The sequence below is a fragment of the Eretmochelys imbricata genome, chromosome 5 (assembly GCF_965152235.1).
Source record: "Eretmochelys imbricata isolate rEreImb1 chromosome 5, rEreImb1.hap1, whole genome shotgun sequence".
Lineage (NCBI taxonomy): Eukaryota > Metazoa > Chordata > Testudines > Cheloniidae > Eretmochelys > Eretmochelys imbricata.
The window spans coordinates 19,399,061-19,423,227 of NC_135576.1; the positions used below are offsets into that span (position 1 = coordinate 19,399,061).

General features: G+C 39.1%; 1 protein-coding gene across 2 annotated transcripts in view; it reads right to left on the reverse strand.

Annotated features, from left to right (window-relative positions):
* TCF4 (transcription factor 4) overlaps positions 1 to 24,167 on the reverse strand; it is a 316,697-nt gene that overhangs the window by 119,983 nt on the left and 172,547 nt on the right. For both annotated transcript variants that reach the window (XM_077816689.1, XM_077816688.1), the window contains exon 6: positions 288 to 417. In XM_077816689.1, coding sequence (XP_077672815.1) covers positions 288 to 417 — 130 coding nt within the window. The remainder of the gene's footprint in view (positions 1 to 287; positions 418 to 24,167) is intronic.

Sequence of the window (24,167 nt, forward strand, 5' to 3'; positions counted from 1 at the left end):
GAAAGTTGCTGGGAAATAGTGAACGTGTAGATTTAGTGTGTTAGATAATTTGTTCCCTCCTTACCATGGTTTTGTTTTAAAAAGGACCCTTGTGTGTGCAACCAAGGGGAAGCAAAGAATCAGCTAACATTAAAAAAATCCCGTTTGTATTGCCAGCTGAAAGTACAAGCATGCTCTGTCGTTTTCAGTTAAATTATTGCTTTTACTATAAAATGTTGTTAAATAAAATGAAATTTCAATTGTTATTTTTTAATGGGGAAAAAAAAGTTCAAGACGAAGTAACTCACCCATAGAAGTACTGTGAAGAGGCCTCCTTCGGGGGTTATTGCTAGAATACTGATAGTACTGAGAGCCAGGTTTGGTGGGTGAGAGAGCTCCTGGGTTGCCAATATCCATGTCACCTCCAAGGAGACTTTGCTAAAAGATTTTAAAAATAGATATTGTGAAATCTAACTTTCCCGGCCATTAGCCATTTCTTATTGCTTAAAATAACAATGTAAAGAAACCTGCATGAAGCAAACTGAAATACTATTTAAGAGCCTCCAAGTTTTTAAAATACACAGTATTAAACATTTCCAGTTCAGGGTCTTTCCCTTTGCTAAGGATGCTTTATAGAGTAATTTCTTTTTAAAAAAAAAAACAAAAAACCTAGAATTACTTACATTTGAAGTAGACTTATGCCTTTTTCTGCAAATACGATCACTGTTTAGCACAAACTTTTGAAGCTACATTGAGGAAATATATTTGAGTACTATTCATTTTCTTCACAACAGACAAAATGTGCCTGTGAACATATTTTTGGTAACAAAAAAACCTTTATCATGTTGCTAATGTTATGGTTCAGTGTGTATTAAAATAGTTACTACATTGACTATCTGACTATACCGAAGATTTTCATGTCTGGGCATGAAATATACAAAGCAGATACCATACAAAATATACACGCTAAGTACACAATATTTGATTACAATGTAAAAATAAAATTACACATTGCTAAAAAAAACCTGGCTAATTTGCCAAGTTATTGGGAAAAAAATAACCCCAAATATCTCAGGTTATTGGAGAGCAGCAGCAGCAAAGGACTTTTTAAGTATATCTTGTTCATGTTTGTATTATAACTAACAAGATACACATCCACAAATGCAAAATCTACTCAGTCAAGAAAGGACTCTAGTTTCTGTGAAATAGCAGGAAACAGTATCTGACCACAATAAAAGACAAATTTTAATCTGTAAGAGAGTATGAAAGAAGAACAATTTTCTAAGAGTAAGATTCTATTTGCTATAAACTACATTGAAACTTACCCATAATATATAAATCCCCTGATTATACTCTGCACTGAACACATTGTTCTTTTAATTATTCTGATATGCAATAAAACAGGTATAGATACTACCATTTATATTAAGAACAAATTTACCATTTAATAAAGAAATTTTAAAATTAAGTACCAAAAATCTAACTTTATCGTTACTTGTAATCAACTTTTACTGACTGAACTAATTACTGTACTTGATAAAGTACAGAATGTGTTTTCCCTAATCTAAATTCTAATCACCATGTCACTCACAACAGACTTAGTAATGCTTCACTAACACACTATTCACATGCAAAATACTCTAAATAGGCCAATTATGACTCTGCCCCTGTTCCCTGGTTAACCCGCTGAGAACTGAAAAATTTCACAAGGCAGTCACCAACTAAAACAAAGGCTCCTTGTTTTAAATTAAGACAGTCTTTTTAATTCCTAAATAGCTCAACAAAGTGGCATGTCTTCTAATGAAAGCAGTTGGTCAAATATGACCCATGAACTGGAAAATCAGAAATTAAAACATCCTTATTCGCTAACTGTACTTCTAGAAACATCCAAAGATAACTTTTGATTCTATAAAACTATCTTACTTTTATTCCAGTTGAGCAATGTGTAAATAACTAATGGGTTATCAACAAGTAATCCTTGATTGATTCTATTTTAGGGCTTTTTACATAATATGCTGTCTAGCATTTGGCATTATAGAAATTCCAAAAGGATAATTTACACAGGTTTTAAAAATGTGAGAATGTTAGTCTCAACTTTCTTGTTGCTAATATCTTTACATTTAGCAATTATTTAATATACACCTGTGGTGACTATGCTCTTTTTAATATACACCTGCACTGACAAAAATGTTCGCAAGTGAGTCACATAATGGCAAAGAAACACATACAAAATTCCCTGAAACAAGTTATCAACTCATTCTGAATATACTATTGAATGTATAATTTTATTGAATGTCTTTTATTGAATAATTAATTCTGGAATGAAAGACTGCTAGCCACAAAAATCCGACTCAACCATGTATTTTTTATCATACATACATTTTTCACATGAAGACAGATCAACTAATCTGTACATGGATTATCCATGTGTCTAGTGGCTAGTGGTCTGAAAGATTTAACTCACAACCAGCCTTAGAGCTTTCTACATACATCCTACTTGATGTAATTTGATTTTTTTTAAGATTATACATAAAAATGGAGTTTGAGTTTTTGTAAAAATAAAATGAATCTTGGTTAATCTAAAATAATTTGCACACATTATATTTTTTGTTTTCTTCATTAAAAGACCTGGAAAGGCTGTGAGATCTCTACAGACAGAAAACTTAGACAACTATATTGGAAATAAGCAGTGATAAGAATCTTAAAAGCAACCCATGAGTTTTTTTTGTTTAGCTATTGGTTACTTCTCTTTTCCACTATAATATATTATATATTATAATGATTACTAATTCCTTGGTACCAAACGCTTGTTGACATGAATCTACAAAGGTAGATAATAATATATGGATTATATATAAAGCAACATTCTGGTACTTTGGACATGTGTGAACAGAAATATGCAAAAGTTTAAGAAAGATTGAAAGAAAGGACTTCCAACATTATGATACCGCCTTGGTTGCTTGTAGGGTTTGTTCATTCAAGGACTCTATGTGTATATTCTTGGTATATGAATGTGCATTACCTTTGCATGTACAGCATGGTCACAATTACTACTACATATTTTACCATCAATAATTTTTATGTAAAGTAGGATGTTATAAGCAGCTTCTTATCTATAATAAAGATCAGTCTTTTCTGAAAAAGCATTGCTGTCTCTTAATGAACTTTTATCATCATCACATACACTAATTTCTTCTTTTTTTTTAATCCTTTGTTTTTCACTGGGACAACAAAGTCATTCTTCAAAGGCAACAAAAACATGCATTTTTGTGCAGTTAAGGAGGCCTCCCTAAACACTCCACTGTGGAAAACTAAGATAAAATATATATGTATTTTTTCTGAGATGCAGGTAAATAGAACAATGGTAATTTATTATTGTTCAGCCTACATGTCACATTATTAATGGCCTGCAGCAAAGAGAAAGAGAAAACATTTACAAACCATGAAGTTACAGATTACACAGCATTTAAGGCTCTTTGTCCATATTTGTCCATAACTGTACGAATTATTAGGCATTCAAAATTCATATTTGCCATTAAGAAATGATGGACTTGCAAGTTAAGTGTTACATCTGTCAAACTCCTCTCCTGACTTAGGCAGGGTTAAAATGGTTGCATGTTTTCCATTTAGTGCAAGCTAATGTTCTGATGTTATCTTTGTGTCCCACCAGCATACTACCCAGGAAACACAGGAAACAAGATGCTGCATATCTTTGAGCTAAACTATATAAATCTTACAGACATATTCTTGCAATTTAGCATACTATGTGCAAATCCCCCCCTGCACTCCTGCCACCCTTCAGAACTCTATAGTTTGTAGTGTACATTGTATTATCAAAAAAAAAAAAGAATGTAACAAACTGAATTTTCCAGTCAGATTTCAAAGTTTGAGTTAAAAAAAAAACACAGAAGAAAAGCAATCTCAACACAGCAAGATCCATTACCAGATTCAGACATCCATCAGTTCTTTGTCAATTTGGATTTTTTGTTTGTTTGTTACCTGGAACTTGGTCTGCATTTCTAACACACTCTCAGCCCTATCTTCTTTTAATTTTAGCCAGGAAACCTTCACTTAATCCAGAAAATGAAAGCACAAATTGAGTTTTTAAAAAATAAAAAATTGCATTTATCAAAACTGATTAATACCTGATGGTAGTTTTAAAAAATTGGACTGCTTCCATCATACAGCTGAAACTTTGATTTTCAAACCAAAATGATATTTTGCAACTGAATAATTGTTTCACTTTAATCATTTTTTAAAAATCTAATGGGTGGGAAGTAGAAGCTATTATATTTACCCTTAATTACAGATATGAATGAGATTAGAATAGAATGAGTGCTGCCTTTTATTAATATAGAATTAATTCAGATGAAAGGAAAATGACCTTGAATGTTGTAATCTGGGGGTTGGGGTCGGGCACGGGTGTTTCCCCACCATCACCCCACCACAGGTTAGGGGAAAATATCTGCAAAAAGGCACTTCGCTGGACTTCCCGTGTATTCTGTTTTTCGTCATTCCCCATTACACTGTGATCAGATATCAAACACGACGATATCATGGGGGATGTTTTAGAACAAAGAAAAACAGTTTTAGATGAAACCAGATTAAGCTCCTTTTCTGAACTATTGCCAAATGCTTAAGAGTTGAATCCATGTTGGAGTATTCTAGTGCTTGCACAGCTGCAGTTCAATTCTACGATCACAAACCTACGTGATGTATAGTGACTGGGGGCCATATGTTCCCCAGCACAGGAATCAAAAGGTCCAAAGGTTCAAAGAAATGTCAGGAGGAGAAAGGTGACTGCACTATAGTATTCTTTCTTGTCATGTAGTTGAGCGTAAGAATCTCCACACCACTTATGTGATAGTGTTGCCATGTGGCACCGAGGATCATGTGGCCCGGCCACTGGTGGAGACAGGGATAGAAACTCAACGCGTTATGCTTTTCAGGTGAAGAAGCATAATTTAGAGATCAAGTGCATTTTACAATTCTATTCTGAGCAGCACGACAGGAATTTCTACACAGCCCATAAGGACCTATCACTGCAGCAAGGCAGCCTTTGTGAAAAGCATTACTGCACCTGGGAAGGGAGGGAAGGAGGAGTTCAGAGCAGTATTTCCCGGCAATGGAACCCTGAGTCCATAGGACCTTCTCTAGCAATTTCTGTAGATCTCCAGGTAATCTAACCCAATAACATGTGACCTCCTCTTCCAATCAGCTTCTGGCTTGCCACTCCTTAGGTAGAACAATATTGTGGTCTCAGTGCCTAAACACCTTTGAAAATGATGCAAGGCAGGAAGAGGAACACAGAGCTTTTGTGTGGCAAATTGACTTTGTACAGATAAACAAGCCCGAAGGCTGAGCATTACTGTGGACATAAAATGCTGAACTATTATTAGTATATTTACACACAAACACACACACACAATTATATAGATAAACACACTACTATACCTTTATTATAACTCTTGCATATCATGTATCAACTTAAACCAATAACAAGATCATTAGATAATAAACATAAGAATGAGAGGAAACCACCTTCTTCATGTAGAAAGAACACAGTAAAATGATTTTTCATGATTCTTTCCTCATTCCTGTTTGTGAAAGCCTGTAGGAAGATTGATGGATCTGCCTAGCCTACAGGATGAGGAAATGAAAGTCTGTAGTTTTCACCATGTTTTGCCCTTTGTCACTTTCTTACTGTACACTATGGACTCAATTTGCAAGTTTTGAAGTGCTACCTACGGTATTTCACCAACCCCACTTTGCACGCCGGTGAGGGTGAGGAGCACAAGATCACAGCCACACTTCCTCCGTATTCTTTTCCAGGTGATTTGATCCCTGAAGGAGTAAGGATGCACCCCAAAATACACTACTATCCACAAATGTATGAAGAGAGAACAATCTAACTGTTGTAGATTACTTATACATCATGGAGCAGAAAGTTATGTGTAATTATGACTTTTTCCAGGAAAAAAGCAAGGCGAGAGGAGTGTGTGATTCTCCTTAACATGAAAAATTTACATTTTTTAGAACCCTCCCACCCAACATTCTCAGTCAATGGGATTTGGCTCCTATGTGCCTAAATCCCTTCAAATGATACTTAGGTTCCTAAATCAGTTTGGCTGATTGCAGTGATGCCTAAATACCTTTGAAAATCTGGGATTTTGTCTATTACAAACTTGCAACCTTGTCAACCTGAATGTGCCAAAACCACACTTGATTAATGCTGAGATGGTTAAATAGGAGTGTTGATCTTTACACTCTGTCTTGTCTTCTGTGATTTTATTTCCACAATGTTCTACCATTTTGAGACAACAAACTGTGGCATAATCACTTTCCCATACATAGATATGGGATAGAAATCTGAATCTTACATTTTAAATACTGGAGGAGAAGAACCCAGAATTCCACTCTATCATCCAGGCTTCAGCCTCTTCTCCCTGTTCTGGGCTAAGTTTATGAACTTTTTATTTGGTAACAATCATGTTGGCTAAGTAATAAAGACATTCTCTGAATTGTTTCTCAGTTATCTCCTTCTGTGGTTTCAGTTCTTTGTTGTTAATTATATCACACCAGATTTGCACTGAGACTTGTGACAACAGTGTCATCTGCCCATAATCTGCCAAGTCCCTTCAAAAGCTCCTTCAATGATGTTAGGATATAGATATTCAGGCCTGTCTGTAAAGGCCTATACTCTAAGAATTTAGGTGTATTCTTATCACTTGGCTAGTTATAGAGGTATAAAAGAAAGAATCAAAATCACTGTCTGCCGGTGTAAGAGCCTTCTCTTACTGTGACAGTCTGAGGCCCTGTTCTTAGGCTAAGGCCTTTGGCTAAGCAGCAGAGGCAGCCATAACCTGGGAAGCGAACGGTCACATCCTCATATTCTAACATATTCTAACCTAGTCACATTGAAATAAGGTGCTATTGGGCTGTTAGGAATACAATCCTGTCCTGATAATGCCTATCGCCTCCAGAGAAAGGGAAGTGCCTAGAAGATGTAAAAGAAAACTTAGTTTGATAGCATCCTGTCTGGCAAGAACTCACTTATCCATAGCTGGGATGTGAAATCCTCACTTCTGTATTGTTTTGTCATTATAGTTCCCACTTTGCTATTGTTTGTCTGTATAATCTCTGTCTGGTTCTGTGATTGTTTCTGTCTGCTGTATAATTAATTTTGCTGGGTGTAAACTAATTAAGGTGGTGGGATATAATTGGTTAAATAATCATGTTACAATATGTTAGGACTGGTTAGTTAAATTTCAGGAAAATGATAGGGTAAGGTATAGCTAAGCAGAACTCAAGTTTTACTATATAGTCTGCAGTCAAACAGGAAGTAAGGGAGGGGAATGGGAACAGAGAATGGGGGTGGGGAATTGGAATCATGTTTTGATAAAGGGGGAAATGGGAACAGGGAATGGGGGTGGGGAAATTGGAATCGTGTTTGGCTAAAGGCAGGAATGGGAACAGGGACACAGGTACGGCTCCGTGGTGTCAGAGCTGGGAAGGGGAACGCTAAGGAAGAAACTGGAATCATGGTTGCTGGAAGTTCACCCCAATAAACATCAAATTGTTTGCACCTTTGGACTTCGGGTATTGTTGCTCTCTGTTCATGCGAGAAGGACCAGGGAAGTAAGTGGGTGAAGGAATAAGCCCCCTAACAAATGACTTTTGGAAGTTTAGCACCTCTCTGTAGAGCCCTCTGTTGTGTAAAATATGCACACAGTGTTTTTATCTAAAGTCCTCATGCTTAGTGTAAATTTCAGCATATTCATGGTAACTGAATATGCAAATACAGAGACAATTTCTTGAGTTGGATGGGAATCTGGGAGGCAGTGACCATGAGTTGGTTGAGTTCAGGATCCTGACGCAGGGAAGAAAGGTAAGCAGCAGGATACGGACCCTGGACTTCAGGAAAGCAGACTTCGACTCCCTCAGGGAACGGATGGCCAGGATCCCCTGGGGGACTAACTTGAAGGGGAAAGGAGTCCAGGAGAGCTGGCTGTATTTCAAGGAATCCCTGTTGAGGTTACAAGGACAAACCATCCCGATGAGTCGAAAGAATAGTAAATATGGCAGGCGACCGGCTTGGCTTAATGGTGAAATCCTAGCGGATCTTAAACATAAAAAAGAAGCTTACAAGAAGTGGAAGGTTGGACATATGACCAGGGAAGAGTATAAAAATATTGCTCGGGCATGTAGGAATGAAATCAGGAGGGCCAAATCGCACCTGGAGCTGCAGCTAGCGAGAGATGTCAAGAGTAACAAGAAGGGTTTTTTCAGGTATGTTGGCAACAAGAAGAAAGCCAAGGAAAGTGTGGGCCCCTTACTGAATGAGGGAGGCAACCTAGTGACAGAGGATGTGGAAAAAGCTAATGTACTCAATGCTTTTTTTGCCTCTGTTTTCACTAACAAGGTCAGCTCCCAGACTGCTGCGCTGGGCATCACAAAATGGGGAAGAGATGGCCAGCCCTCTGTGGAGATAGAGGTGGTTAGGGACTATTTAGAAAAGCTGGACGTGCACAAGTCCATGGGGCCGGGCGAGTTGCATCCGAGAGTGCTGAAGGAATTGGCGGCTGTGATTGCAGAGCCATCGGCCATTATCTTTGAAAACTCGTGGCGAACCGGGGAAGTCCCGGATGACTGGAAAAAGGCTAATGTAGTGCCAATCTTTAAAAAGGGGAAGAAGGAGGATCCTGGGAACTACAGGCCAGTCAGCCTCACCTCAGTCCCTGGAAAAATCATGGAGCAGGTCCTCAAAGAATCAATCCTGATGCACTTGCATGAGAGGAAAGTGATCAGGAACAGCCAGCATGGATTCACCAAGGGAAGGTCATGCCTGACTAATCTAATCACCTTTTATGATGAGATTACTGGTTCTGTGGATGAAGGGAAAGCAGTGGATGTATTGTTTCTTGACTTTAGCAAAGCTTTTGACACAGTCTCCCACAGTATTCTTGTCAGCAAGTTAAGGAAGTATGGGCTGGATGAATGCACTATAAGGTGGGTAGAAAGCTGGCTAGATTGTCGGGCTCAACGGGTAGTGATCAATGGCTCCATGTCTAGTTGGCAGCCGGTATCAAGTGGAGTGCCCCAAGGGTCGGTCCTGGGGCCGGTTTTGTTCAATATCTTCATAAATGATCTGGAGGATGGTGTGGATTGCACTCTCAGCAAATTTGCGGACGATACTAAACTGGGAGGAGTGGTAGATACGCTGGAGGGGAGGGATAGGATACAGAAGGACCTAGACAAATTGGAGGATTGGGCCAAAAGAAATCTGATGAGGTTCAATAAGGATAAGTGCAGGGTCCTGCACTTAGGACGGAAGAATCCAATGCACCGCTACAGACTAGGGACCGAATGGCTAGGCAGCAGTTCTGCGGAAAAGGACCTAGGGGTGACAGTGGACGAGAAGCTGGATATGAGTCAGCAGTGTGCCCTTGTTGCCAAGAAGGCCAATGGCATTTTGGGATGTATAAGTAGGGGCATAGCGAGCAGATCGAGGGACGTGATCGTTCCCCTCTATTCGACATTGGTGAGGCCTCATCTGGAGTACTGTGTCCAGTTTTGGGCCCCACACTACAAGAAGGATGTGGATAAATTGGAGAGAGTCCAGCGAAGGGCAACAAAAATGATTAGGGGTCTAGAACACATGACTTATGAGGAGAGGCTGAGGGAGCTGGGATTGTTTAGCCTGCAGAAGAGAAGAAGGAGGGGGGATTTGATAGCTGCTTTCAACTACCTGAAAGGGGGTTCCAAAGAGGATGGCTCTAGACTGTTCTCAATGGTAGCAGATGACAGAACGAGGAGTAATGGTCTCAAGTTGCAGTGGGGGAGGTTTAGATTGGATATTAGGAAAAACTTTTTCACTAAGAGGGTGGTGAAACACTGGAATGCGTTACCTAGGGAGGTGGTAGAATCTCCTTCCTTAGAGGTTTTTAAGGTCAGGCTTGACAAAGCCCTGGCTGGGATCATTTAACTGGGAATTGGTCCTGCTTTGAGCAGGGGGTTGGACTAGATGACCTTCAGGGGTCCCTTCCAACCCTGATATTCTATGATTCTATGAGTTCCACAGAATGTATTTGTGAAGCTAAGCCATCAATTCTCCTTTTTCATACAACAAACCATGACCCTAAAAGTGTTTGAGGAAGAATTCTGAACTTCCACCAAGTTCTCTAACTTTTCTCAAAGAGGTTTATATTGTTTCTTGAACACTCAGTCAGAAGTTTGGGTGACTGCACCTGAGAAGCAGCTCATCTTTTCATAGAATCATAGAATATCAGGGTTGGAAGGGACCTCAGGAGGTCATCTAGTCCAACCCCCTGCTCAAAGCAGGACCAATCCCCAACTCAATCATCCCAGCCAGGGCTTTGTCAAGCCTGACCTTAAAAACTTCCAAGGAAGGAGATTCCACCACCTCCCTAGGTAACGCATTCCAGTGTTTCACCACCCTCTTAGTGAAAAAGTTTTTCCTAATATCCAATCTAAACCTCCCCCACTGCAACTTGAGACCATTACTCCTCGTTCTGTCATCTGCTACCATTGAGAACAGTCTAGAGCCATCCTCTTTGGAACCCCCTTTCAGGTAGTTGAAAGCAGCTATCAAATCCCCCCTCCTTCTTCTCTTCTGCAGGCTAAACAATCCCAGCTCCCTCAGCCTCTCCTCATAAGTCATGTGTTCTAGACCCCTAATCATTTTTGTTGCCCTTCGCTGGACTCTCTCCAATTTATCCACATCCTTCTTGTAGTGTGGGGCCCAAAACTGGACACAGTACTCCAGATGAGGCCTTACCAGTGTCGAATAGAGGTGAACGACCATGTCCTCGATCTGCTGGCAATGCCCCTATTTATACATCCCAAATTGCCATTGGCCTTCTTGGCTACAACGGCACACTGTTGACTCATATCCAGCTTCTCGTCCACTGTAACCCCTAGGTCCTTTTCTGCAGAACTGCTGCCTAGCCATTCGGTCCCTAGTCTGTAGTGGTGCATGGGATTCTTCCGTCCTCAGTGCAGGACTCTGCACTTGTTCTTGTTGAACCTCATCAGATTTCTTTTGGCCCAATCCTCTAACTTGTCTAGGGCCCTCTGTATCCTATCCCTACCCTCCAGTGTATCTACCTCTCCTCCCAGTTTAGTGTCATCTGCAAACTTGCTGAGGGTGCAATCCACACCATCCTCCAGATCATTAATTTCTTTTTCTTTCTTCTGTCAGAGAAAATAGCAAAGAACTCTTTATCATAGTTTTTTCTCCATGGCTAGATGGGATCTTTACCAACCTTCACACAACAGTCCGTGGCTTTCTTTTCAAAAGTTGACCTCTATCTTTGTAAGAATACTTGTAGCTATTACAAGGTAATTTCTCTCACCAACCCCTGTGGGCAAATGTCCTTAATGTTGATTCTCTGAGTTCTTTTTTTACCATTATTCCCTGCCCCCCCCTATTTCTTCACTTGCATTACTTAGGGTGTACTATAGTCAGAATAAGAAACAACTACTGACTGAATTCAACACTGCGAAGACTAAAAAAATATGTTAACTAACAATGCATAGTATCAGATACCAACCATGTCCTGCTTCCAGAATTTTGTGGAGGCTGGTAAATCAACCATCCACAATATTCACATCTCCACCCACTTCCCTATTCAACATCCAATGACAGCTGATTCCAGCTACTAGACACATTCCTTTCTCCAACTACTAATAGTCCCACCCATCCTCCTTCACCCTCTAGATTTCAAGAAAATTCGACACCTTTCTGATTGTTTACTAACATAGGTCTAACAAGGACTGTAATGTTCTCCACTTCATTTTTAACTTTTCAGAATACAGTTTTCATTCACAGAGCAGAATTTGAGCCTAATCTTTCTACTATCAAAAACTTTCATCTATATGTAAACAATCTAGACTGACAAAGACATTTAAAAAAAACCATATGAGTGTTGTAAAGGGGTGGCAGGGAGGCTCGGGAATCTAGATCTTAAAGTTCTACACAAAGTCCATTACTCAGGGAATCCCATCCAAGATGAACTCCATCCAGGTTGCCAATCAAGAGAGGTGCAGTTTTGTGCCACCAAAGTTGATAGCACCCATTTATCTTAGTTGCAGTTTTGCTGCGTAACCAATCTAATAAAATATTATAGTCAAGGAGGTGTAGCAAACTTAGACCAAAGTGATGCAGTTTATACACCAAACTGAACCAAATCAATGTGAACATTATCTGAGGGGTAATGGCAGAATCCTTTTCCAGGGCAGGATAAGAGATACAGAGCCAACTTTTACCCTCAGTTTACACCTGTGTAAATCCACAGATGTACAAGTGAACCTTAAGAAGGGTAAATTAGGGCAGAATTTGGCCTACAGTCAATATTGGATCTGATGTGGGTTGCTGCTCAGCTGCATATAATTAAACACTGTCTGCAGTATTTCTTACAAAGCAACTCAGTGATGCTAGGATGGAGAACTGCCACATCATCACACAATTCAACTGCTCTACAACTTCTCCCTTGTGTAAATAAAACATCTACTCACTCACCCCTCCTATGCAACAATGAAAATTAAACATTAAGAGAAAATCTGCCTATTTCTGTGACCCTACACAATGTTTATGATAAGCAACAAAATGTAGGAAAAAATATGTCTGCTTACAGACACTTTCTCTGCCTCCCCCCCACCCCCAATACAGTACAGCAAAACATACAAAAGCTCAGTTATATTAAGTGTTTCTGTATTTTAAACATGCACTATATCAGAGCACTGACATATGATGTAAGTGTTACCAAGGTAACTACCACTTAATATATAGTGGAGTAAAGTCAAATAAAACTCATGCGTGTTGGCATGTAAATTAGAACTGCCCGATGGTTACGGAAAGGCTCCTACATCCTCCTGTTTTACCACTTTTCACATTCTTTTAAAGAATATATTAAAGAGTAACATCATTGTTCCCAATACCCAATTCCACCCACATTTTTCCAAAGTTTCGCGAATCCTGTATTCATCTGGTACTTATCAGCAATGTGGTCACTTATTGGGGATGATAGGAGGGGAAGAATGAGGGTTAATGAAGTGCAGAAATTCATACTGTGCAATGAAAAGAGCTTTTTTGCATTTTTTCCCAGAGTAAAATACACAAGAATTGCAGGCAATAATTCCCTAGTCAGTCTATACTACTTTTCCAGTTCAAGTGAGCTCTTTCCGTGTATAATTCAATAAGTATGTTCTAATCACTACTTGCCTTAAAATGTTTCTCTTTGGAAAATTATTTCAAGACCTAAAATAGAGCAAGTTTTAAAAGACCTGTTAACCTAACAAGAAAATTAACATCACTCTTCTCTGTGTAAACAATTAACTATAAAGAGCTTACTACAAGAATACTGGGTCGAGTTGTTTCAGATGGGGTAAAATATTCTGACATGCTTCAGTCTTTAAAAGGTGTTTAGTGGCTGAATTCCCATTTTTAACTATATAATTATTTTCTCTTTGAATATAAGGACACGGAAAAGATTTATACAAGTTCAAATTCAAAGAGTGTTTTTCTGAAATTCAGTGTTAGCAATATTTTTACCCAAAGAAAAGTTACATTAAAAACATCCAAAAGACCAAGAAAACTTCCTGTCTTTAAAACAACAAACAAACAAATCAAAAACAGCTAAATAATTTAATTGCTTAGAAGAATGTTTTTGTTAACTCATTACTGTTTGTTGCGGTCTCAAAGATACTGCACTGTCTACACTGCAATGTAAATCTAGGGTTAGTAGAACTCCAGTTAGCAGACTCCGGGTTTGTTAACCTAGGGGTTGAGTGTCTTCACTTATTTGTAACCCCAGATCAGGAATTGGTGAACCATGGATCCCAACCTGAGGCTCCCACGTCTACACTGCATTATGCAGGCCAATCATCCCTATCCCAGACTTCCTAGAGCCCTTCCAACATGTAGCCGCTCTAGCCCTTTGTTCGTGGTGCAGCGTGGAAAAACTTGAGTGTCCACCAAACTTGACTGTTCAGAGCACAAAGAAAGTTGGCCTGTGGGATTGTGGAATACTTTTGGCAAACTCCCAGAACACAAGTTCAGTGGGGCTATGTCTACACTGCAAAAGAAATAGGACTTGCACCCTGGGTCCCAGCTTGATGCAGGCTCAGACTCTCCATGCCTGTCGGGCCCTGGGTCTGAGCCTCGGGTTAGTGTGATTTGTGTGTAAAGGGAAGGAGGGGCAGGCTTAAGCCTGAGTTCAAACCCTGGGCTTACACTGCAGTGTAGACATACCCAAAGATAAGCAATACTTATCCCTTTCTTATCCAGAATCAAGCAACTGTGTGTAAAATAATGTTATCCAGAGACTAAGAGCAATTTAAAAATCTTTCCACAATCTAGCACGTCAGAGACTCAGGTATATGAAAAATGTGAACAGATCTGTCTGTCAGACATATATTTAAAAAGACACTATCCAGTTAAAATTCATATATTTACCTAAAAAAGTGGGAAGAGCAAAGAAGTGGAACTTGAACCATATATTTGTATTAATGGGAGAGGACTTAAGGAGCAGTACTTGAAGCAAAAAGGAAGTTTAAATTGTGTAAGGGGTTGGAAACAGAGTACATGTTGCATGCTCCTCTCTCTGCAACTCCAAAGAAGCCCTTCCAAACAAGCACCAGGTGGTTTGACTCAGCAAGCCACATATGTCCCACTTGATCCTTCTCCTGAAAGTATATTAAAGGACCGCATTCTTTTCCTCCTCAGAAGGTGTTAACCTCTTCCACATAGAAGAGATCTGTTGGGACTGCTGCACCAGAGTCTGCATGGACAGTACTCAATAGCTTTTCTTTTCCCCTGGAGGAAGACAGTATGCACATCTGTGGATACAACTGATGCTTACTACTTTACAAAACTGCCGAACATGAAAGACATTTGTATAGTAACAGAGGAGGTGGGGAAAAGATTATTATATTCTTTAGAGTCAGATGAAAACTAAAGATTGTTTACGCAGCATAGGATAAACAGTGAGTTTTGCTGCTGTTCGAATGCATGTCTGCAAATAAAATTAAACTCTTGCAAATACAAATACATTGCTATGCTTTGCTACGGTTTGTTTTTATTTTTGTTTTTTGTTTTTTTGGGGAAGGACCCTTAAAAATTATCAAACTAAGTGGATTGGCATTTCAATACTACTAAAAAATGTGTGGGTGTTCACTGTCTTCATTGTTATAAACTTAAGTTCATTTTGTATTTTACAGAATAGGGTTACTCAAGCAAATATAAATATATATTTTAGTGACAATATTAATTCATTCTGAGATTTTTTTAAAAAGTGAAAAGTATCCATTTAACTGCATTTATATTCCTCTCTCCTAATTTCAATATTTTTAATATAGGCAAAATATAATAAATGCATTCCAAAGGCCATTCACATGGAAATACAGCTGTAACAACTGTACATATTAGTGTAACATAAAACTAATGTAAAAGAAAATACAGATCATCTTCATTTTAAGTACACCCCAACACCTGTAAAGTTTAGGACACCCTGAGTTTTCATACAGGATACAAAATTATACACAATATATATCAGCAAATTCAGCTGATGCGAGCAATGTGAAAAAAACAGAAGCCTTTTTTTTTTTTTAAAGCTGAGATGGGTAAAAAATATAGTGGTTGTATGGTCATGGAAGCCAAAATGGAGCATGATGCACCATGCAGCTGTACCTAGCCGTCTTGTGAATGGTCTTTTAGTTAGTTTAGCACTGCAGGAAAACTTCTAAATAAAAAATGTGCATGTGCTTTCAATTAAAAGCTTAAGAATAAAGATTTTGTTTCCATTTCTCCCTTTGCAGTACATACTGCAGGCTGACTGTATCACACAACCAGCAGGTGAAGATTCCAATCCTAAGGAGAGAAAAAGAGGTGAAGTTTTATTGCCTGGGTGCATCAAGATCACCAGGTGGCTTCTTCATCTGTGCCAGACACTTCCCATGTAAAATAGGAAAGAATGAATTCAACAAACTGAGAACAAATTAGTGTACCTGTTTCACTCCATCAAACCTTTATGACAAATTACATCTTTCTCTCCTACCCAGCCCCAAAGTCTCTACCTTGATATATAAATGCATTACATATATGGTGGCCACCATTAAAAAGACAGTATTTATGCCAAGGACCAGGCAGTAGTAACTGGGATACTGCAGCATTTCTCTTTACTTAGAACCATGGGAACTGTGGGAACTGTTGGCATGTGTTGGCTTTTTACAAATATAGTGGGCCCATTCACCAAAGCCTAAGAACTAGTGGTCACCAAATGAAATTAATAGGCAGCAGGTTTAAAACAAACAAAAGGAAGTATTTTTTTCACGCAGCGCACAGTCAATCCATGGAACTCTCTGTCAGAGGATGTTGTGAAGGCCAAGACTACAACAGGGTTCAAAAAACAACTAGATAAGTTCATGCAGGTATCGGCCCATCAATGGCTATTAGCCAGCATGGGCAGGGATGGTGTCCCTAGCCTCTGTTTGCTAGAAGCTGGGAATGGGCGACAGGGGATGGATCACTTGATGATTACCTGTTCTGTTATTTCTCTCTGGGGCACCTGGCACTGGCCACCGTTGGAAGACAGGATACTGGGCTAGATGAAATTTGGTCTGACCCAGTATGGCCGTTCTTATGTTCTTAATCACCCTCATACATGAAAAAATCACAATACTACTTCCTATTTGCATATAACTTTTCATCTGTAGGAGAGCATGCATTACTCCTACTGTATAAATGGGGAAATTGAGGCAAAGAGAGGTTAAGTGACTTTCCAGGATCACACAGAAAGAGCTTGTCTACAAGCTGAATTCCACTGGTTTAATTTAAGATGTGATTTTAAACTAATTCAGTTAATCTAGTGTAAAAGGCTATGTGCACACTTATTTTGCATTAAACCGGGCTTATTTCACTTTACCTTAAACCAACTCTGAGGAGGTTAAAGCTAAACCAAAATAAGAAAAGGAGTACTAGTGGCATCACTAGTACTCCTTTTCTTTTTGCGAATACAGACTAACACGGCTGCTACTCTGAAACCAAAATAAGCCACCCAAATGAAATAGAAGTGTCTACATGGGAATGTAGAGATTTAACTAAACCAGTGCAAGTTTGTATGTAGACAAGGCCTTTAGTCAGAGGAAGTCAAGAATAGAATCCAGGTACTCTGACTCCCAAGTCTTTGCCTTACCAGCTAATAAATTCAACCCTGAATTTGAACTGACAACCTAAGGGCAGAAGCCCAATTTAAGGGATCTCTTCACTCCCTGTATCTATGAAAAGGTGAAACAATGCTTCAGGGTCCAACCACTTGGACATGTTTTGGACAACAGCTCACAGAAAGAGGAAATCTGCAGTGCCAGAGGTCCTCTGCAGCAAGACCTGGGAAATTGTTCCAGAGGGGACATTTTACTTGTCAGCGGCAAGTGGGATTTTCAAGCCCTGCCAGCACAAATTATTTAGTACTCTTGTTGTTCTCAGCAGAGGCACCAAAAATTGTATGGACATAAAGGCTGAAGACCCACCACTTCCAGGTCACGGGGAAGACATATTTGTAGAGCATTGTAAAGAAGCTTGCAGTCCCACTGTCTATGTCACATGGGTAGAGGACTCTGGGTAAAGGATTACAGTTTCCAAGCCTGTCAGTCTATCATCTTTCTCTAGTGTTAAATTCATTAAAAGAAAAATTAAAAACCTTAAACCTTTCTAGTTTTCCACTAGGAAGGATGAATTGCTCATCTTAGTGCAATTACAGTAGGTACACTTTGCATCCAGTTTTTGTCACAATGTCTATTTATCTAACACATGCATTGTAAAACTAACCCCATATGTTATGACAGTATGTAAAAAAGATAGAAATACCCCTGTGCATTACATTCCAGACATATATTCAGTTTTATTAGACATTATATGGATATTTTTCCCAAGATAGTTTTGAAAGGCAAGGATATGGAAAATATCCACTTTACCTGAACCACAGTGTTGACTAGATCTACTTTACTAGTAAAATAAACAGGCTCTCTTAATAGTCAACCTAGCCCTCCTTTCAAAGAAAGAAAATAGTTTTTTAAAATAGAAAAGCCTATAAAATGCAGACAGATGGCCACATTCTGTCATTAACTTCAAAACAAAATAAAAATATTAACTTTCTCACTGTTGCTAAACATACTACAGCAAGCATTATATGTCTGGCAGACATATACCTCATCTGCTGCAAAGACATAAAGACATACCTGGCTCCTCTGTTATTATTTATTATGTGGTAATCACCAACAATGTATTCAGCACTCTTCACAGCAATGGAACAAAAAAGAAAATCCTACTCCAAATAGTTTCCACACTAAACAAGACACAGAGAACACAGGTCGCATTAGGGATGTCCAGAAGAGAGAATCATGTACTGGGACATGTTTTATGCATTCACTACTGGAATGCTCATAAGAAGTAGGTCTCTAGGAGGGATCTGAATGTGAAGAATATCATGACTGGCGAACTGGCAGATGTATGCAAAGGGAGCATCATAGTACACTGAATTGGAGAAGGGGACAAAAGTGGCATTGAGAGTGATTTATTATTATAACATCTGCTGGATAGAGAACCCTTCACCTCTAGGTCAATTACATACAGCCAAGTTTCACAATGACCAAAAATGTTTACTAACAGGTCGTGGGTTATGCTTTAGTGGTTTCTGTCCAGCTCTCAAAGGACATGCATCCATACCACCTAAACCAAAATCACAAACCACTCTAATTGGCCATTTTATTGATAGCTTCTACAGAGAGGCCAAAGACTGAATGGGCATAATGGACAGTGACCGTATGGACAATCTATATCCCATGGTAGGGCTGATGCACACTGGCAGGACCAGTGTGGGCAAGTCTGCACTGCAGCTGCCCCTGGAGTACCTGTTGTACGGATAAAGAACTTCAAATCTTTATAGCAGTTGTGATATCTTTCAGAAGCACTAAATACATACAAAACCCCAACTTAGTAATAAATAGCAACAACAATTTAGAAAACAGCTTTCAAGCCCTAAAAAGTAGAGCTGGTTAAATGACTGTTTTATATTGAATGAAAACTGGCTAGTTAAATATGGTTCAGGTGTGAGGTATGGAGGAACCACCAAAAGTGGTGGGCCGTGCTCCACCACAACCCCACACCTGCCCACAGAGAAGGGCTGGCACACCAGGGAGAATAATCTGTGCACCCTGAAGTATGGAGACAACTGCCCATTCCCTGCATGCACTGAGAAGCCATAAGAAAGATTGTGCCTCAAGATTAGTTGGTTGGTTGTGGAGGTTTTGGGGTAGAAGGTGATATACCATTTCAGTGTCATTACATCCAGATGTTCCAAAGATCCACAGATGGGAGAATGTCATAGTTTCCCTCAAATTTCTCCTTGCTGTAATGTAATTACTACTCTTACAGTACAAATAAAATAAAATAAAATAATAATAAATAGGTAGTGTGACTCAACTAGTCCAAGTCTCTCCTCTGGGCCAAAAGAATATGATTTATGCGTCCACACTAGGAATTGGGATTAATGCCTAAAGCTAACACTGAATTGCTGTACTAAGATGTGTGTTATGGGGAGGGTGCGCTGTTAGAACAACAGTCCTTTAGATAAGATGTCAAACCACCATCTTTCTCCACATCCTTTGTACTAGAGGAAGTTAAAAAGCCTAAAGCTCTTTTTATGAAAAGAGGATAACTACAGGGTCAAGGCCTACTTTCCCTCTATTTGAATACGGACTCCAAGTGCTCTTGAGTTCACAAATAGCTTCCCCATTTATCTACACAATCACTGCACATTGTTTGATGAAATAATCTGAGATACCTTAATTGCTATATATGAAGCAATAGTGTTTATTCATTGGAAGAACTAGTTATTATTTAACATTTTGGAAGCATCAAAGTTCTGTGAAAAGCTCACAGACCAGGGGCCTAATTTTCAGCACAGTCTTATCTGGTCCATCCATTTGGATCAGGCAGTTTTGCAAGTGAAAAAATCCCATAAGCAATTCTGCACTCACAATTATTTGTTTTCTCAATTTATGTCATTTGCATGTTCAATCATCTGATTTGTGGGTGCAATCAGGTACTAAGATTACATAAATTATGCTTGCAAATAATTGAAGATGCAATTATTGTATGTGAAAATTATGGGCAAAAAGAGGGAGGCCAGGTTTTGAAACTCTGACCATATGTATGTAAAGGGATCACTTTAAACTTCACCATTAAAATGCAAGCACCACTGAGAGACTGGTAACTATTCCAATAGTGCAAAACACATTTCACAACAGCTTTTAGAGTGAGAAGTGAAGTAAAATATCTTTCCCAATTAAAGCAACAGGCATTCAATGTACTGTAGAAAGAATTTAATAGCTATGACAGCCAGTATGCAGCCTAAATTTTATCTGTGGTAAAAATATTGATTACTTTAATAGTTAGTGTTCTCTGCCTGTGCCCTGTGCTTTTTAAAAAAAACTTATTTCCCCATCTTAAACTGTGCTGAATGTGAAGGTCCTACATCTCATTTACATGGTAATTAAGACTGACTAAAGCTGCTATTCATATTCATCCTCTCTGCAAAAGAGCAGGTAATTCACGTTAGACTTAGGCCCTGTGTAAACTGCCACTTTACAGCGCTGAAACTTTCTCGCTCAGGGGTGTGAAAAAACACCCCCCTGAGTAATGCAAGTTTCAGCGCTGTAAAGTGGCAGTGTAGACAGTGCACCAGCGCTGGTAGCCGCACTCCCAGCGCTGGTAACTACTCCCCTCGTGGGGGTGGTTTTTTTACAGCGCTGGGAGAGCTCTATCCCAGCACTGGTGCCATGACAACACAGCCACGTTAAATGCCGGGGCAGCGCTTTAATGTTGGCAGTGAAGACATACCCGTAGATGGTGGCACAACAGTATAACTTCTATGCGGGAGAGAACCTATCTGAAATGGTCTGTTGGAAACGGGCAATGTGCCAGTATGTGCCAAATACCAAAAAGATGACACTAGGGAGTTGGTGGAAATTGGAGGAAAACTGACGCTTTCAGCAGTAAACATTATTTTTAAAATTGCCTTATTGTTCAAGAGCAATATTTCAGTAATAGTGCCAATTAAATCTAACTTTGTTACAATTAATCTGAACTGGGTATCTTGATGTATCTAGGGAGTAGTCAGTTGGCTCATTTAGAGGGAACAAAGATCTCTGGCTTATTAAAGGAGTACTTGTGGCACCTTAGAGACTAACCAATTTATTTGAGCATGAGCTTTCGTGAGCTACAGCTCACTTCATCGGATGCATTCTGAATGCATCCGATGAAGTGAGCTGTAGCTCACGAAAGCTTATGCTCAAATAAATTGGTTAGTCTCTAAGGTGCCACAAGTACTCCTTTTCTTTTTTCTTATAGTACTGTGGCTTTTCATGACCCTGCTGAGCTTAGGAGCTACGACAAGATCTCAATATAACGTGGTATGACTGCAGGCACCAATATAGCTTCTTTTTTTAGCATCTCTCACATTCAAGGTATCTCAAAGCATCAGATCAATATACAATATAATATAATATAGAATCATAGAATCATAGAATATCAGGATTGGAAGGGACCTCAGGAGGTCATCTAGTCCAACCCCCTGCTCAAAGCAGGACCAATCCCCAATTTTTGCCCCAAATCCCTAAATGGCCCCCTCAAGGATTGAACTCACAACCCTGGGTTTAGCAGGCCAATGCTCAAACCACTGAGCTATCCCTCCCCCCCAAGGGTATAATATCATATACAATGACTGCAGCAGCAAATGGAGTAGCCACTGGCATTCAACCATGGTACACACCTACTGCTGGACATTATAAGCAGCCGTATTATTTGGTGTCCAGGATATCAGTTTTTGGACAGTGCTTTGGGAATTTAAAGCTTTACCAAGATAGCACTTGGTTTAACATCTGATCCAAAGGACTGCACTTCAAAAAGTAAAGCACTTCCCTTTATAACTGAACTTCAGTGTTACATTTCTGCATTTCTCCAGTTATGGAGCAGACTATGAACTTTTGCCTTTCTAGTTAAGATTCAGGAGAACACCTACTAAATAAGCCACACAGACACCTGAACTTAAGTTTATCACTTTTATAAGTTTGTCTGACAAGAAAACTTTTACTTAGGTTATTAAATTAGTGTTACAACATAGGTCAAACCACAATATAACCATGATCACAGGGTGTTTCATGGGCACTGGAACTGATTTCAGGACCTGGAGTAACACTTCTGCCTTCCAAAGTGAGACAATTCAGCAAAAACTGTGACAGGTGGCAATTCTGAGAACATAAGAATGGCCATACTGGGTCAGACCAAAGGTCCATCCAGCCCAGTACCCTGTCTACTGACAGCGGCCAGTGCCATGTGTTCCAGAAGGAGTGAACCTAACAGGTAATGATCAAGTGATCTCTCTCCTGCCATCCTTCTCCACCCTCTGACAAACAGAGGCTAGGGACACCATTCCTTACCCATTCTGGCTAATAGTCATTAATGGACTTACCCTCCATGAATTTATCCAGTTCTTTTAAACCCTGTTATAGTCCTAGACTTCACAACCTCCTCAGGCAAGGAATTCCACAGGCTGACTGTGCACTGAGTGAAGAAGAACTCACCTGAACTATAAACTTTTTTGCAAAAGTTACTGGCTGAAATCCTTGCTCCACTCAAGTTAATGAAAGTTTTGCCATTTACATCAATGGGGCAGGGATTTCACCCACTGTATATAAATTTAAAGTCCTTGAGACAGGCACATGTCTTTAGAACAAAAGGCATGGGGTGGGGAGGGGGGTGTCAGACTACTTGACTGAGTTACTCTACATGCGTTTACCACAGAAATTTCCCACAAATATTTCACTTCACTTCCAGAATATATATTTTAGAAAGTTGCTAGCAATATTTTTGCTGTTTCTGTAAGCACATTCCATACACCTACCCTGTTATACTGAGGAAGTCACGAATGTTTTGTGGTGCTATATGTGTATGTGTAAGTAGTAAGTGAAGTTGTGACAGTTTAGTAGGAACATTGGACACAATGGCAATTACTGGATTCAGTTGTCTCTTTAACAGAATTATGCCTTTAAAATCCAATACAACTTTAGTTTTTATAACTGATTTCATACAGAGTCAGACACTAGTGTATCCTGCATAAACACACTACCTAGTCAACAAACTGGCGTGTTTGTAGAGTCACAAAAAAATCCTTCAGTATTCTTTGAGGGAATTTACACTTTTGTTGTCTGGACACAAAAATGTGGGTTAAGAGCAGATATTGTTTAAGCCTTAACCTTGAATTCCTTTGTTTTGTTAGAAATCTTTTCTGTCATCTGAATATAGCAGTTGAACGTTTTTATATGGGAAGAAAACAAAGAAAAAATTATAATAAAAGACTCTTGCCATCAAAGTGTAAAGAAATCTAGTTATTTGACCAATCAAAAAAACATACTTAGCGATTTGTAATAGAAGAATGAAATGAACCTCACTATATCTCAAGAGATCTGTAATTTGATCTTCACAAAAGGTAGCTTGCCAATTTAATTGAGGTAGGAGTTATTTAATTTTTTATATACAGGTATAGTTTCAATAAAACTACATATGCCTATAATACTGCAATGGCAGATGTGTCTCGATTATTAGAGGTGGGCTCTAGGGAATTTATACAATGGATCTTGAAATCTGTAAGCAGCTGTTTGTAGAGGGGTGGAACATTGTAACACACACACATGTTCCTTAAGTGCAGTAATGTTTTGTTATTTTACTGCAGGTGTATTACAGAGATGAAATTTAATAACTTATTGTATACAATACCAATAAAAGAAAGATTCTGTGCCCTGATGTTCATGAAGAAAATACAAATTAGAAGCAGATAGCTCTGTTCACATATAGACACACACAGTGTTTGTTGCCACATTCACTGATGAAGTGTTGTCATTTCTATTACTTTATTGTTTAATATGAACAGGAGTTCAGTCCATCAAAACCAAACCAAACCAAACCAGAACAAAACAATAGCAACTCACAAGATGCTGAAAACACACTCCTGACCAATTCAGGGGAAAGAAAAGGCATTTGAATGCATGGACAAGATTCAGGCACACATTTGTGGGGTCTGTTGGATGCATAAAGCCCCTGTGCAATGGTATCA